The sequence below is a fragment of the Trachurus japonicus genome, chromosome 17, assembly GCF_045865225.1.
Source record: "Trachurus japonicus isolate A0001 chromosome 17, Traja_1.0".
NCBI lineage: Eukaryota > Metazoa > Chordata > Actinopteri > Carangiformes > Carangidae > Trachurus > Trachurus japonicus.
In genome coordinates this window covers 20,168,813-20,186,547 of record NC_140923.1, presented here as the reverse complement: position 1 = coordinate 20,186,547, position 17,735 = coordinate 20,168,813, and the positions used below count along the sequence as shown (strand labels likewise).

Genomic DNA, 17,735 nt, shown 5'->3' with positions numbered 1-17,735 from the left:
CACACACACACACACACACACACACAGGGAGAGGGGTGCTGCATGACAGTAAGCGCTACAGTAAAGCTGCACTCAGCGCTGGTCACTTCTCATGCAGAGCGCGTCTGCGGAGAGTACACACGCCGCCGGGCTCCCTGCGTCTTCACACACACACACACACACACAAACGCGCGCACGCACACACACGCATAGAGACGAAAGTGTGGACACCTTATCTTCCTCTTCTTTCTTTCTCTTCTTCCTTTTTTTGTGGCTCTTTTTGTTTCGTGGACAATCGCTGCGGGAGGGAGGGAATCGAATATCTTGATCGGAAACTCGGCGCATCCGCTTCGTAATCTCGCTGTGGAGGAGGCATCAGGAAACTGAAGAGGGCAGACAACGTGTTGTGAATACAGAAGAGAGCAACTATTGACACCTACAGCCCACCAGTCTGCCGTGCGCCCGGACAAAGCCAAAAAAAAAAAAGGAGCATCGGCAGCGAAGGATTCAGCTTTTATATCGGTCCATCACCTCCGGCTGTGACTCATCCACCATCTATAGAGGCTTATTTACTAATTGTCTACACCTTATCTTTTTTTCTTTCTTTTTTTGGGCTCCATCCCGGAGGTGAAAACTGGCTGTCTGCCATCGGTTCTCTTCGAAGCGCACAGAAAAGCAATAGATCTTCCCAAATAAAACAAGACAGAAAGAAAGAAAAAAAAGACAAACGAGATCAGACGAGATCCGTCTGTGGCATCTGACATGCTGTAACTTGTTGTTTAATTTTTTTGTTTTTTTGTTTGTTTTTTACCTGGACTGGATCTTTTATTATGGCTTCGCTGTATCAGAGATTTACCGGGAAGATCAATACGGCCAATTCCTTCCCGCACCCACCTGAGGCCAGCCATCTCCTCGGTGGACAGGTCGCAGACGAGGAGAACGCAGCGAAGACCACTCAGCAACTCGTCGATGGCAGACCTCACGTCCAGTACCGCAAGAAATGCTTGCGAGAGGATGAGGATGTAAGACACTTTATGCTTTACTTGCCACCATATCCCTCCCCACCCCCACCCCTTACCCCCCTCACCGCCATGTGTTAAAATCTCCACATGCTACAGGCCTGTACACTGTGTATCCCTGGGGATGTTGAAGCTCTTCCATTGGTTTCACTTCTTACAGGCTGTCCGAGAAAGTTTTAAAAGGCTGGGTTTTTTTTAAATTCCATGGCACAGGAGATGTTTGCACGCTTTTCTTGCTTATTCTTCAAATATTTGTGGGACAAAAACAAAAACACCTAACTAAGAGCCATGGTGGTGTGGGGTCGCTTGTCTGTGCAGCCTGAAATCAAAACTGGTTGAAAGCCATCTGATTATTGCAGAGCTGGATGATGTTTAACTCCTCCCAGCCGCCTTGATGAGTCGCTGGAGTTTTTGCCTGCAGAAGAGACTGTTGCTCTGGCGCTGTCTGTGGTGCTGAAATCACATTCACACATGCTGTGGTGGTACAAAACATGCAGGGATGTAACGTCTAGTAGTCACATCACGAAAGGATCTTTGTGTATTGCGTTGATCAGGGTTTGATGCTGAAGCCCAAAGAATCAAAACCAAGGGGAGGAAGCCTGTGATAGAATGAGTCTGTTGGGTGATGATGAATCCAGAAGCCTTTGTCTTAATACTTCTGGGTGTCTGCTGTCTATTCTTTTGTTTTGTTTTATTTATATGGTGCTAGAAGTGATAATGAGAAGACTGATAGTGTTTGGTGATTGTGTTTCGGCTTTGGTCCAGAGTGTTTTCGAGAATTAGTCACTGTTACATCATTGCTTGTTGTGGTTATTCTCTTGCCGAATGTGAACAATGAAAAATACTTTAAACTTTCATACTTTGCATCAGCCAGCTGAAGATTCAAACTCTCAGACAAACAGCCGCCAAAGTGAAATCTGTTGCTCTTGTGTTTGCTTTCGCTTGAAAACTCTCAGGCTGTGCCCTGCAGGTCCTGTGAGGCCACTTGTTAACGCTTGTGCCGCCTTGTTGCAGGTGACACCAATTTCAGACCTCCAGCAAACACCGGTGCACTTCACTGGCCTTCTTTATCTTCAAATGGCTGCCATCGCTGCAATCATCCTCTGAATTATTGATATCTGCCACACCGAGAATCAAGCGATAACGTTGGCAGCAGCCTGAGCGCTGACACCGCACGGTTTGTCAACAACACCACCACCGAACCTCTGTCGTTCACTTTTTCTGAGACATTTGTCATGAGGGAAAAATTCGAAATCATGACAGTTAAACCCTGTGACTGCACTTTTTTTTTTTTTTTAATACCTTTGTGACCTGTTGTTATTGTGCTGCCGGACTCCTAACATATTTATTAGCTTTGCACTGTTAACCTTGAGGTCACCTTTCGTCCAGATGTCCCCCTGAGTCGTGCTGAAGCATGAAATTGCCTTTCGCCTCAGGAGGAGGGTAGACCATTTGAAGGAGTGCTATTTCCAACCCCTCTCTCCCTCTGGTAAAAGTTTGAATGAGCTATTGTGGTTCCATTCATTCTGCAGAAGGAAAGCGTAAAAAACAAATAGACTTGGAAATGACATGTTTATCTTTATTTATCCAGATATTCACCTGCACAGTTATTCAGTGTGTTTTCTATAATTCTGCAGGTCCAGGTGGAGGTTGGGTTGTGTGAGGCCCAAAGCTGGGAAGATGGAGGGGAAAAAAATAGAAAGAATTATTTTTTTTTGTAAACAACTGTTTAATTTGTTTACTGCGGCATTTTTCTGAGTTCACAAAATGCAGGCACTGCATCTTTGTTCGTTGGAGAGGTGAGCGCATTGTAGCATTGATTAATTGTTGCTGTGCTCTGTGTGCAAGCATCAGTATTTATTGTGTGGTTGAGTTTGAATCACAGAGGGAGATATCAGCGGCGGTCCTTTACTGCAAATAGAAACTTGGATCGTCTTAATTTATTACTGTTTCATGTAGATGTGAGTTACAGTGCGATTTGGAACCTTCAGACTGGCGCCCAGCGACACCTCCATGATCCCTCCTGTATTGAGTTTTCCAGCGCTGACGGATGACGGCAGAGAAAATGTAAACACCTCTGTTTGTGCTTCACGTTGTGGTGATAAAAGATGACACATGACTCTGCAGGAGTCACAGTCAGCACACTGTATGCCGAGTGACAACATGGCAGCGCAACACTTCCTCGTGAATGCCTGCGAACTTCCTGCTGAAATAGTCTGGTTTCGATTCGTTCACGCTGTTGTGATTCTAGTTCTTACAGCAACTTTTCCTACAGACTGTGAAGCTACACCAGATGACATCTTACAGTAAAACAAACTTGTGTACACGGCACCTAATGTCATCATCATCATCATACAAATGAAACATGATACAAGAACAACAAATGAAGCAACAGAAACGTTAGCCTCTATTGCATTTACTTCTTTATTTCAATGAAAAAAATAGATCCAACTTGAAATTCCCTTTAAAATCATGAGAGTTTCTACACAGAAACTCAAAGAAGGCGATATCTCTTGTTTATTTTAACCACTCTGTGAAAAAAGTCTTCGTCTGACAGAGAAAAATAAAGAAAATAATTATATAAAAAAACTAAAAAAAAATCACACACACGCACAAAAAAACCCCATAATCTTTGTTCTCCTGTCAAACCTCCTTTATCTCAAAGAAATGTTCCTCGTTATCCTCCATTGTGGAGTTATATTTTTAGGATGTGGTGATTTGAACAGTTTCTCCTAAGGGAGACTGTGTTTTTAGACTTTTGGGATTTATGACCTTGTCAGTTTTTTAATGAGTTAAACATTCAGCTAATTAAGGCAAATCACAGATTCCTCTTTGGAGCTACATTTCAAAGCTTTTAACACCTTCTTTAGTTTTAATCACAGATTTCAGCTACAGGCTCGTATCAGTATAGATACGTTTATATCTGATTATATTATATTGATTCTTACACCATCACAGACGTCAAATATATATTATAAACACACACAAGCTTTTTTCTCAGGCTGCTGCCAGCTTATTCTGATGCATGTGAGGGGAAGTGTGTGTGAATTCATATACGCACTAGGCAGGAGAGAAAAGCTCATTTCCCACAGGGCTACCTTAATCTGAGACATGCATGCTGCTCTTTAATGCACTACTTCTTTTTTTCTCTTCCTAGGCCACAGTTTTGATTAAAAGTGCAATCGAAAAGTGTTTTAATTTTACTGTTCATCAGCTGCTCCTGCATAAAACAAAACAAAAAATCCTAACCCCATACACCAATGGCCCTGTAACACAGAGAAAGTGTGATATTCTCCCTGAGGATGCTGACGGCAAAGACGTGGTTTTGAAACGTCAAAGTTACACAAGCTTCATCTCTGGGGACACACACGTCGAGCTGCGAGCTCTATACGATCTCTTTTTGGAGATGACGCTGTGAGTGTTTTTTTATAGTGCAACCGTTGCATTTTTATGATGTATTTCTTTGCCTTTAAAACATTACTATTGTCATCCTTTAATTAACTTCATATTCAAGTTGGTAAGACTGTACTTCATCAAAGATAAATTTCCTGTCTGCATAATTTTTGTTATCCTGTTTTGGATCTCAGGGAATGAGTTCAAAAGAAGAAAACCATAAATCACCCAGACTGTGTGACTTAAGTGTAAAATTTAATTCACATGGGTTATTCTTCTGCCCAGGGCTGACACACACACACACACACACACACATATGCACACGTACACTTTCACTCTGCTCATGCTCCTATGCTCTAACTGTGCCTTCTACTTAAAGATACTCCAGATCGGACTTGGACAGTTTGGCCCGGTTCCCAAGTCTCAGTTCAGCCCTCTGCCTCAGCCTGTGTCTGTAAGGTCTGGTGCTCGTATAAATCAGCCAGACGGAGCTCGACAAGACCAGCCAGATAAAAGAAAGAGAGCAGCGAGATGTTATAGTCTGTTCTCATTAGTCTCTTTCTCTCTCTCTCTCTCTCTGTGGCCACGCTAATTATGTGCTTCAGGTGATGCTGCCTGCTTACTGAAGGCTGCCAGCCTGCCACTGGTTTTATTACCTGCTGCACTCATCCGAAAATAATGATATGATGACCCTCCTCTTATACAACACAGGCAGGGCCGAAAAGTCAGAACGTGCTTGTGTTCAGATTTTTCCGAGGGCATTTCAGGGGATTTTCATGGCTTTGTTTGCAGTTGAGAGATATTACAGGAAATTATGAGAAAGAGAGATTAGGAATGACGTACAACAAATGTGCCTGGTAAGATACAAACCATTAGTGCAGCACAACAAGATGCGACACACACGCAGATGCAGCACACAGCACTCGTGTGTTCAAAACAAACCAAATGAAATCACGCACACGATTCTGAAAACAAGCTGCCAACTCACCATGTCATCATGCGAAATTGATCTGATCTCGTTAGCAATCAGTTGCCTATTTACGTACCCAGCAATTACTGAGCAACGTTAGAATTCATTTTGAGTTGAATTTGCATCTGTAAGACGCACATGAGTCTAATATTCTTCCTGCTTTTCTTTCCATTTCGGTCCATGGGGAAATATCTGGTTCTTCAGCCTCTAAATGCTCCACTGTTTTCACCAGCTAGCTGCTAAGTGTGTGTGTGTGTGTGTGTGTATACTAATGGTTCTGGGCAGGTTGTGTGATGAGAGCTGCGAGACTGAACTATAACAGTAAAGCTGCAGGCCATAAAACCTAAGCAATCAGCCGAAAGACGGTGAAACACTTCATAGACCTAAGAGGACCTACAGAGTCAAGTGATGATTCTCTGTGGGTTCTTTTCTGTGAGTGAATCCTCTCCCATAACATACAGTCATCTGATTCATTGTTAATAAAAACATACAGACTGCAGCAGGGATGAACGGAACTGGATCGTAAAGCCCATCTCAAATCGTTATTGTTTGCAATAGAAGATGCAAAATGATGCTATTAGATAAATAAAAGGCAAAAGAGACAATATTAAAATATATTAAGTTGGAACCAATTATGAATTAGGAGAATTAAAGTAATTAAAGTAAAAATGCACCCCGGTACAAGGTCACTGACCATTCAAACCAGGAAACAGCAAAGGCCACGAGAGGCAAAATCTGCTGTCACCCAGTGCCGCTCCTCCCCTCAGGACAGCACAGCATCCTCAGCAGGACCTCTTCCCCGGCGTTGCCATGGTTGCAAAGGTGGAGAGGGTAAGGCTGTAAGCTCTGGGAAGGCACACACACACACACACACACACACACACACATAAATACATACACACACACACTGCTGCTGCTGCTGCTGCTGCTGCTGCTTGCTGGTGGCTCTGACAGCCATCTGGAGATGACGCAGGTCTCGCGCTGCACACTGTGCGTCCTCAGTCGCCTCTTGTCACGCCGCTCGCTGCGTCCGCCGTAACGAGCATGACGTGACGTGTTTATTCAATCTGAAAACAGTTGTTCCCCCCTCTGGCTTCCTGATGAATATGAGCCTTTCCACTCCTGTTTCGGAGGGTGGCTAGTGTTGACAGGCTTATTCACTATCGACTTTCTCCTCCCAAAGGGCTTCTCCACAGGTCATCCATCCCCCTCCCCCCTAAGCCCCCCCCCACCCCACCCCACCCAGCACCTCAACCCTCTGCTGACACGCCATCGATCAGCCCTCTCGCCACACTGTCCAACCACCACCACCACCACTACAGACCTGTCAACAGCACGTCAGCAGGCTGCTGCTCCGCCTCTGCCGCCGTGCTGCGAGACTGTCCCTCTTTGCTCTTGATGATTTACTGTATTATTACACAAGCTGACAGTGGCATTAGTCAGTGCTTAAATACAGAGAGTCTTTATTACCCCGTGACGAGACCAGGATCCTGCTCCAACGCCTGACGCTGAGCCTCGGTCTCTTGTGGAAGCTTTATTTGCTCTGAAGATTCAAAGACATCTCCAGCTGTCATTAAGCCTCGGTTTGGGCATTTTGATTTTTTCAGTTTGATTCATACAGCTCTTTTAATCCTTTTCACGGTTATATTAATTTCAACACCAACTCTAATCTCTGTGGTCGAAATTTAGCTGATTAAATATACATGCGGCAAAAAAAAAGAATAGATTTTTTTTTCTAAACACCCCTTTTTCTCAGCCTTTGTTTTTGATCATCTGCTTCTGGATGGCAGTCACATCCTCTCCAGCTCCACAGCAGCACTCCACAGACATAACTGAACTGTGGATCTTAAAGATTTCTGCTTCTTTTAAAACAACTGTATGAGTGTGAAGCTAAATATAACCGTCTTTTAACCCAGCTTGTTCCCATTTTCTCTTCTCCTCATGTTCATGGCTCTGTTTTTTTCTTATTTATAACTTCAGGCGATGTTCTCAGTGTTTTCCTTTTGAGAATTAGCTTTAGTAGTTGCGTGGTTGATTATCAGCAGTGCAGCTCCTTTTAAGAGAGGAGGAAAGAGCAAGTGAGCCACATCAAGCATCGGTTTAGTTCTGTCTCCTGTTTGTTAAAGCTATAGAGTTTTTATTCAGTGTCGTTTCATTGATGTTTTAAAAAAACCCAATGATACAAGAACATATTTTTATCATTGTTTCTCATGCACTGTCTCTGTTTTGCCACTAGAGACTGATGTGTTCCAGTCATTGCACCAGCTCTACACTGCTCAGTACTCATAGGTGAGCTCAGGCTTCAGTTCCTGTGAGCATGTTGAATTAATGAAGGACTGTGCATCATTCAGTACCAATACAGTAAAAAAAATCAGCTTGTACTGAAAAATAAAAAGAGGAAAAACAATGTAAAAGAAAACTCAGCCTGTGTAACTATACCCAACCAACTGGCACATACACATCCAAGAGAAAGAAGATAATGTCACTTCTCAGTAGGATTGGAAGAGGTTATACGGTCACCTAGCAACATCAGCCACATTGAGGGATTGCTCTGACCTGTGAAGACCTTTTTCTGACAGAGAAAGATAAAGAAAAGAATCATCAGGAGCGTTGCTTAATTGCATCATTTAATTCAAGAGGGAGGAAAAGATCAAATTATCATATTAGTTGTAGCCGGATGTAGTAAAAACCACAGGGTGCATCCTGCTCCACTGATGTGTCTCTGAGCAAGGCACTGGATCTTCCCCTTAATGTCTGCATGAGCTAAAACTGAGACTCTCATCTCATCAGCAGCACTTCACACACATTTAGAGATGTTCGTTCCGCCTCTAATCAAAAAAGAAAATCATTCGAAAAATAAATCATCAATAATGAAGACGGATCTTTAAAGCGAGTGAAGGAAACTTCTGCTACAACATTTCTGTCAGCTGGAATTAGAGCAGCAGCAGCGTGGAGCTACCATCTCTCCAGAGTCCTCTCACAGCCTTTTTTTCTGGGCTGAGACCAGGCAGCAGTAATCTGTTGTGTCACACAGGCAGATTCTCTTATCGACCCCGCCATGATACAGCAGTGACACACCCGCGGGAGACACACGAAACCCCATCCCCCCACCTGTAGTTTAACGGCTACATTAAAAAAAAAAACATGCAGAATTCAACGTTGCAACAACATTGGGTCATACTACAGCGTAGTAAACCCTGTCGCAACAAGATCACTGCACAGAAAGATAAAGTTCATGGATCCTGTTGGATCTCTGTCCTGATGCAGCGGCTTTGTTCAAACACAAAAGCTTGAAGCTGGGGATGGGCTGGTTTGTGCTGTCATTGTTTGTTTTTTCTGCACACACCTATCTCCCCATTGCCTCATGCAGATAGATAGACGTACAGCAAGAAACCACAAGCTAAGCTTGACAAGCTGCCGGTAGTAGTTTTATATTTACTATACGAACATGAGACTCGTCGTATTTCTCTTCTCGTCCAAATCTTGGCAAGAAAACAAAGACATACCATTTCTGAAAATGCTCCAATATTCCTTTAAGCAAAGCTCTCTGAATGAATTAGGCGTAAAAATGTGGCACGCACTTGTAGTGCAGCTCCAGTTGATATCTTTTTCACATCAGGCTCTTTGCCTTGTCACTACATAAAAGACACAGATGTGACTAATAACATTAGCAAGGGCGGCGCAGCATCAAGGCATGCCAGTGATCCATGCCACCGACTCAACATGCTCAACACCAGGCCCCTCGAGCTTTAACGCCCCAAATGAAACGCAGCCATTGTGAATGTAGTTAGTTACACCTGTGTTTGACAAGCCTAAACGTCTGCTGTGACAGAACTCTGCCGGCATTGGTTCACCCGCAAAATGATGCCGAAACTAAGCGGGCCTTCTCCCGCCTCGGGGCTCTGGTTTAGTCTTCTGATGAATAACACATGAGATTGGTTTTCAAGTTGCGTCCTCGCCAGACCTCTTGTGCACTTTCTAGTCTGGCAACAGGCGACGGGAGAGAAAAGTTTTGTCCCTCCAGTCATGAAGGTGGGTTTCAAGTTTGTTACTTCTGCTCAGAAGCTCGGCGTGAAGTTGGCTTCGGCAGGGAGTTACAAGTTGTTTGCTGCATCTCGGCTAGCGTGTTGTGTTTTGTTTTGTTGTGTGAGGGTGTGTATCCGCTAGTTTACCTCCTGCGTACACGCACATGTAGGTCATTGTCACACTGGAAGTTTTCTCTGTCAGACGCATTCGGTGTTGTGGAGCTTTCCCTGCATGTACATCATCATCTCCAGTCAATATTTCTCTCCTGTTCCTCTAAGCCAGGAGTCGGGAGTCTGGATGAACCCGGAGCTCTTGGGAACGCGGGGAAGAACATTGCTTTTTCCCCGAGCTGGGAGTGGAGCGCTGACTTCTGTGATGATGTTCAGCGTGTGGAGCTCACATGGAGCAGAACAGAATTGGGGGAGATAATGATTGTTTGATGTAGCAGAGGTGGAGAGAGCGGGAAGCGCTATTGAGTGATTCGCTATTCTGAAGCTGGCAGCCTGTCAAATCGTAGCTCACCAAAGATGGGGAAAGCCAGAGCGTGATGATTGATGTTGGTGCCCGCACCAGATTGGCTGTTGCATCATGGGAATAGAGAGGCTTCATTGCAGGATGTGTTTAGGAAAGCATCTTGCTGCGCCCACGTTATGGTTTGTGTGTTGAGACGAACACACTCGCATTATTGGATTCAGCGGTTGATTCTGTTGTATTAGGTATCGGATTTTGGACATTGACTGCGTTTACATAGACTTCAGTATCCCGGTTTTGATCTGGGTTTTTAAGTATAGCCTACCGTTTTTGTGTTTGAGCATGTAAACACCATATCCCAAATTTGATCAAAATCGGGATACTGAAGTCCATGTAAACGCAGTCATTGATTGTTTGGCCTCCTGATTCTTGAGTAAAAATAGTGTAGATAAAAATACAATTACACTGGCCTATTTATATCATCTACATTTTTCATCTACACGTTTTGGTCTCAACTGTCCCCTTAGGGACACATCTGGTGCTTTAGCAGCTGAATGTTTAATTGTCTGTGACTTGGTGCATGTTGCATATTTATATTTTGCAGTGACTGGGGGAATTGAACTGAAACCGTGGACTGTACAGATGATACCATACAAAATACTTTATAAATCCCTCAATAAATCTGAAGAAATATTGATTTGTGCATCTTAAAGTTACAGGCATCACATCTGGGAAAGTAGAATCAGTTCATCCTAACACAGGTTTTTTTTTTTTTAACTTCAGAGAATCCAGTATTTTTCTGCCTGCATTATTATTTTTTATCATTCACAAGTAAAAGAAACTCAACATAGGGAGAGTACAGCAGCTGTCACATCTGACACCTCATTTAGCATTCCTGCGAAGCCTTGGGGGCACAGATAGTATGTGCACTTAATGACGCCTTGCTGGTGTTAGCTTAACTGGGTCATGGTCCTGGTCCATTTGATCTCCCCCAAAAACTTTTTTTTTTTTTTTTAAATTGTAGCCCGCACCAGCCCGTAGCTGTATGAGCAGCACTTTTATCAACCCAGGGAGGTGGTGTTGTGGATAAATTGCTCCTGGGAGAAAAGAAGAAGGGAGACAGGATAAACAACTCAGGGTAAAAAGCGCTATAAAGTGGCCCAGCTCTGCATGCGGTGTGTAATGCTGATCTGTGCTGAACGGCAAGATTGCAGCTAATGGCCCAGGTAAGTGGTTCAGTGCTGATTGTTGTGAAGGGGGCCGATCGCTTCGGCTTCATCCCTTCTGTGGGGGTTGTTTTTCAGAGATTAGCGTGGCCGTCGGATGCCATGTCCTGCCCAAATCGCTCCCCCCTAAACAATGATCCGAGCTGACCTCCTCTGGTGTGACAGTGTCAGGTTCTTCTGGGGTCTCCTCGACGATGACGTGGTGGTCCACTCCATACTTGAGAAAGCAGGGAAGTCTTTCAAGTTGGAAAACGTCGACTACAGGCACACACACCACTCACAGGGGCGCTCGCTGCCTACAACTTAATGTGAGGAACTTAGTGCCAAATTGCTGACCATGGGAATCTTCTTACTGAGAGCTGAGGTGTGTCTTGTTTATGGCCAGGTCATTATTCACCGTCTCTCACTGCAGCCACATCACTCCTCGCTCTCCGTCTCTCTCTAACATTGACACTCAACATTGCAGCAGCTTCCGACACAATGAAAACACGCAAGTTGTCCCGCGTGGAGAGACTGTGGAAGGTGAGTGTGTCAACTCTTTCTCAGGGACACATGCATGTCTTGTGTTCCCATTTGATTTAGTCTTTGCCATGTGAGGCATGTTGGCGTCTCTCTTCTTTCTAATTATGCTTCTAATCAATGTGTTAGTGAGCACTTGAAAGACATTTTCAAAAGAAATTACAAGCTGTTTCCCAGGCTTGAGGAGGTGTCAGCGCCGTTTATTTATTTATTAAGCTTTCAAAGTGTCTGATGGGAACTTCAGATGACAGCCACTGTTGTAGGTTGTTGTTGTGTGAGGAGTTTGCAGCAAAATCACAGTCATTATATACAAAAACTTGTCAGCTGGTGCATTTAATCACCAGGCTGTCTCTAGAGACACGCTGAAGGGCAATTTGGTGTTATAAACATGTATTTAGTAGCACTGCATTATAGTCTATATAAAATTTTATGCAGTGAAATGAGTCTTTGATGGAGTCACTGTTACACTCACTTTTTTTCTTTACTGCATATAAATCTCCATCTTAGTTTATAAATGGTATTTAATGTATCTTTTTCCTGAATGTCTTTCTTGACTGTTGCCATCAGATGTAAGATGTGGAACAAGACAAGCGAGATCCAACCCAGAAACCCTTTAATGCACTTTCCTTCAAGGCATTAACTGTGGTTAAGCAAAGGTTGCTGTGTAATGCACAGAGTGCTTCCTCATTCTTATCATGCATCATCAGCTTTTTTTTTTGACTAAGATACATATTTAATATATACCCCATGAGACAGAGATGGACCGCAACTTGACAAAGATGGATCGCAACCACACAAACAACAAGACTATGAAACAACAGCTGATGGGAGGAAGTGATTGGATTAACTGCCGTTTCTATTAAAGATCAACTTTTCGCATACTGTTGAATCTTAAAGCATCGCTGTTTCACCAAAACACAGTCCTTTGGCACACGAGTCCATGTTGTGTAGTGATTTAAGATGCTGATCTGCGATTACAACATTCCTGCTTTGTGGAGGGAACCTTTACAGCTTGATATTCTTTCTCCATTTGTCTCTCAGTCTGTGTTTACTCTCATTCCTGTGCTGTCCTCTCTCTTACAAAGGGGACAAATCTGCCCCTAATAATAGTAAAAAAAGAAAAGAAAACAAATGTCAAATTATTTTTGTAAGCAGACCAAATTTCTTTTTTTGCATTGCACCTGTGGTACATTTAGCATTGCTTGGTGTTGGTACACACTCTGGGGCTCAGCAGGGCACGATGTTTCACTTGATGCTATCAGCGTCACACAGGGAGCGGGAGGCAATATAATGAAACACTGTCTGGCTTTGATAGACTCAGGCTACAGCTTAGCAGCTGATACTGATCTAGTTGGGCGTCGTGTCCCGGGGTTTTGTTTTTGTGACTGCCTTGATGCCTGAAATATGCATTCGCTTTGACATGATATGGGTTCGACACGAGTGTTTCAAAACTGCATCCAAATCCCCTGAGAGACGGAGCTCCGGCAGACAGCTCACGGTGCACAAGCTGTCACAATATTTTCTTATGTTATGTGTTTCAAGGATACAGCTATTACTATCACTATTGCTGCTACTACCACACCAACTGCTGCTGCCAAGAAAAATATAATGTGCATATTTACACTTTGTAACCACTTCAGTGGCCACTGAGATGACATTGTCAGCCTGTGGGTGTGCGACTTTTGTCCAGGCTGAAATATTTGAATAACTATCTGATAAAGTGCCATGAAATTTTGCACAGACACCCATGTCGCTGCAATCATAGTTCCTACTCCCCCGGCTTTTCCTCTTCTCCCCACCATAAGCTTGAAATTTTGTGGTTTCGTGTGAAACGTCTCACCAGCCACTGCACGAATAGGTCCAATATGTTTTTGAATGGTGGCCCCTTGATTTAATATCCCCTCATCATCCGAAACCAACATGCATATTTGCATTGTCATGGTTAGCATGGTAGCATACTGATGTTAAAGCAGAAGTAAGCGGAATGTTTGTGTTAATATAAGTCTTAAATAGTTATATCTTCCGACAGCAATCACTTATATAGAGTGTTTGGTCTGAAACACGGGTCTGTCAGTCACTCTGCTCTGCTGTAAGCCAAGGAGAAAACTTTCCTTGTATCCTACAACCTTTATCCAATGAGGAGAGAGAACGGCATAAAGGGGCGGTCCTCTCTGTGTGTGCAGCCAAGGGATGCGCATGAATGTGGTGACGTAGGGACGAGGGCGGGGACTGCTAACTCCATCAGCTGACAAGAAGTTAGCCAAAATGACCAGATCGCTTACTTCTGCTTTAACATTTAGTAAAGTAACAGACATGCTAATGATATATAAAGTAGCACCTAATATTTATCAAATTGTTAGCCCCCCACCCCCCAAATCCTTTTATCCCTATATTTGAGGTGTGGGGGCAGAAATCTGAGCGGCAGAAATCTGAACACCTAAGATCAAAATGTGCAACTAGCTTTTTTCCTCTCATCGGGGTGAAGCAGCAAAGCCAATGATGGCCAAATGACATTAATAACACAAGGGGACCTGGCATATTGCTAATTCTTGGTGGGATCTTATTGGATTTGGTTTTAATCACTGTAATTGCATTGTGTGAGAGACAAAGATACAGGTTTATGTGTGTGCGTGTATAAAATGCCTCATTTAGGGCTGAAACTCTAATAAAGAGAGATAGAGAGAATAATTAAACATAAACTAGATTGGAAATTTTTAGTTAGTTGCTGGGGGTCCTTGGAGACGTGGGGTAGCCTGATGATGAAAAACCTTTTCAAACCTGCACTGAATAGAGCACTATTCATTCAGATGCTTCTAATTTGCTTTTAATCAGTCCCCTCGGTATCTGTATGACACCCATTCTCAAGAAGAACAGAAGAACAGCACTGATATATTAATTACCCTACATTGTATCTGATTTATTATCATTTTGTTCAGCCCACTAAATCACATTTTTTACACCTGTGACTTTTGTTTATTTGATGATTTATAACTCCTTCCTCTGAATATACGGCACACGTTGCTGCTAATTCCTTCTTTATTGCCATTGTGGCCGTGTTTCAGCTCCAACAAATTTTCATAACTACTTGCAATGTTAACTTTTTTTTTTCTTTCTTTTCATTTTATAATCCTCTTGTAAGTCATTGATGAGCACACATAAAGTTCATGGGGCTCATAAGTCTTCTTTATGAGGACTGGATCAGCAGATGGGTTAATGCTCTGTAAATGCATGCTGACTCACCCTGCTTGTATATATATAAATATATACCAGCTGCCTATGTGCTATACTTAATGATCAACTTTAGTGTTTCCTTGTTGACATAATTTTCCCGCTGTTGTGTTTTATTACCTGAGCCGTAACCACTCAGGGAACCTGCACTCAACTTTTGTTTGCTCAATTTCTTTCAGTTTACATCAAGGTGCTTTTGGCTGTTTTTGTGAATTAGTGCAGTCTTTAAAACACACACTGATGAGAAGGACTCATGAAAGACACAAGTTTTTTTTTTTTTCAGTTGCTGTAATTTTCCACACATTTGGTTTGGATGATTTACATGCAGGCTGATGTGCAGATTCGGATGCTCGAAGGCTGTTTTCACATTCGTCTGCTGAATTTGCTTCTCTGTGCTCTCTGTAAATCTGAGTTTAACGCCTACACAAGAGCAGGATTTTGTGATACAACTTGTTCGGAAGAAAAGAAAAAGAAATGTGTTCAGTTTTAACTTTCTAAATTAAGCATTTCCATATTCACCGACTCCTTTTTAATGAGGGCCGGGAAGAAGTATTTTAGGAATAAAGAAACTCATGCAACGTGGAGCATTTTTCTGCCTTAAAACATTTCTTCTGGGGATCATAATGAAGAATTCATATAAACAAAGCATGTGTGCAATCAGCAGCCAGAATCGGGTTCTTTGAAAACTGGTGATAAATCCAATAAAACCTGTTGTAGGAGATAAAAATAAGTAATCAAATAAGATTATCAGGGAAACCGATGTGACAGTAGTATTAAATGAAGAGTTTAGGGTCTGGATGTCCAGGACTGTTGACATGCTGTGGAGGCCAAACTGGGACCACAGTGTGAGCCTCTATTATTTGGCAACTGTAATACTGTTTCCTCTCACTCTTATTTTCTCCAGGGGTGCAGCTCTCCCCTGGCAGGGTCCCATTTTGATCCCAGAGGCTGCTGTTTTTGTCAGGCAGTGTGTATGGATCTTTTATTTCCGCTTGTGTTCGGAGCCATTCGCTGAGAAGCCGCCATGCAGCTCTGTGTCGTGTTGTGCAGACGGGATAATCTTGTTCCTCAGGAGAGAGTCGTAGGTTGAAAGTTGTGATGTGTGGGTTGCGCCGACAGAGCTGCTGGGATCGTGTTGTTGAGGTTCATAGGATCGAGATACTGTGGGTTACTGCATATGAGATTATTTCTAAGGGGCACTAGGCAACACAAGAGAAAGTGGAGTATTAAAAGAAAGGGTAAGTCATGAACCCGAGTCAGTCAAAGGAAGGGAATGTGAAGCTGACATAATGTAAACGCAGCTGGAGAAAAAAAAAAAAAGTATAATTTTATCTCCAGTTTCTATTTTCTCCAGAAATTATACAGTGCTTTTCAACAGGGGATATTCTGTGCACTGGGTCTTAAAAAAGCAGCTCTAACAGTGAATTAACATTTAGCACAGGGAATTTAAAGCGTTACCTGCCAAGTGCTTATAATTAAACTGGAAAAGACAAGTTTTCAAACACAGGAATCCCTCTACCTATTGTGTAACATGCTCTGCTTTCTTGCATGATTTGGATCTTAACTTTTTTTTTTCTTTTTCTTTTTTACCAGCAGATGGGAATCAGGGTAGAAGTGGGAGGATGTTGGATTTAGTGCAAATGTCAGACCCCAACTGGGGAAGAGGAACATGTTGGTCTGCAGAGGAAATTACAAGATGGAGGGAATGAACAAACAAACATCATTTTTAAAATAACACCCATACAGTATTACTGTAACACATTTTAGAGTTGACGTTGCATGTTCAGCATAGCCTGGCAAATGAGTATAGAAACAAAGTTATTTGTACAGTGTGTTGTACCAAAGCCTTACAGGTTGCTCCTAGTCAGCTCTACTAACTGAACAGATTGTACCGACTACCTCCCAGAACCCAGGGCTCCAGACTGCCCCTATATGGGGGCATTTATCCCCTAAAATTTGAGACAAATAAATATTTCATCTACTTGTGCATGGCATGTACAACCAGTAAATTTGCCTCTTTTTTTAAAAAACACAGGTGAAACATGGAAAGAGTGACTCAAAGAATCTGGTATCTGTCATTAAAGGTGGCAAATGTGAATATTTGCTTTGCAAGTCGATTTATGGCGTGTGCCTCTAAATTTTCTGCTTGCACTCCGAGTAAAAAAAGTTAGTCTGGAGCCCTGAAACCACACGTCAAAAAAAAACCAAGCAGTCCCTTTAAGTATTGATAAGGGTGGAGGAGGGGGGAGGCTCAGAGCCTAAGGAACGATTCAAAATTCATGTAATTTTTTATAGTGCGTGTGCGTGTGTCTGTGTGTGTTTCTAAACAATCCAGACGAGACAATGGTAGATTAATTGTTTCCCCCTGAACATCCTCTCTTGGTAAAAGACCAATAATGAGTCTGATTAAAGACTTGTGCACTTGTTAATTACCCGGCTGTAATGTCCAGACAGTGAAGAACTGCCTCCGCCTACAGTCTGAAAACTTCTCTGCCTTTCATCACTCCGCGACATACGGAGGCGTGTTTTCTCAGGGCCCGGAGTGATGACCTTTAAGTACAGTAATGATCTGCGCTGACCCATAAAGCGTGTACAGGGGCCTCCATCCTTAACCTGTGATTTACAGCTGCAGCTGAGCAGACAGTGAGTGCAAGATGTAAACCAGCAGTATTTACATTCAGAGAGGCCGGTGCGCTGCCAGTTGGACAGCTGAGGGGAGTCAGGGCAGGCCAGAGGGCGATGGGGACGTGACTGATGATTGAGTTGGCCCGGGCTGACAGCTGGCACCACGGCTGAATGGAAACAGCTTGTTCCTAAATCAGCAACTATTGTTGATGGATAGGATTGTATTGGCACTGCATTACAACAATTTAAACTTACACTAATGCTTATTTATTTATTTGC

At 43.0% G+C, this 17,735-nt stretch overlaps 1 protein-coding gene across 1 annotated transcript in view; it reads left to right on the top strand.

Annotated features, from left to right (window-relative positions):
* Positions 1-419: 419 nt before the first annotated feature.
* LOC146970570 (A-type potassium channel modulatory protein DPP6-like) overlaps positions 420-17,735 on the top strand; it is a 64,278-nt gene continuing 46,962 nt past the window's right edge. The window contains exon 1 of the mRNA XM_085804259.1: positions 420-1,001. Within this exon, the coding sequence (XP_085660385.1) occupies positions 810-1,001 (192 nt within the window). The 5' untranslated portion in view covers positions 420-809. The remainder of the gene's footprint in view (positions 1,002-17,735) is intronic.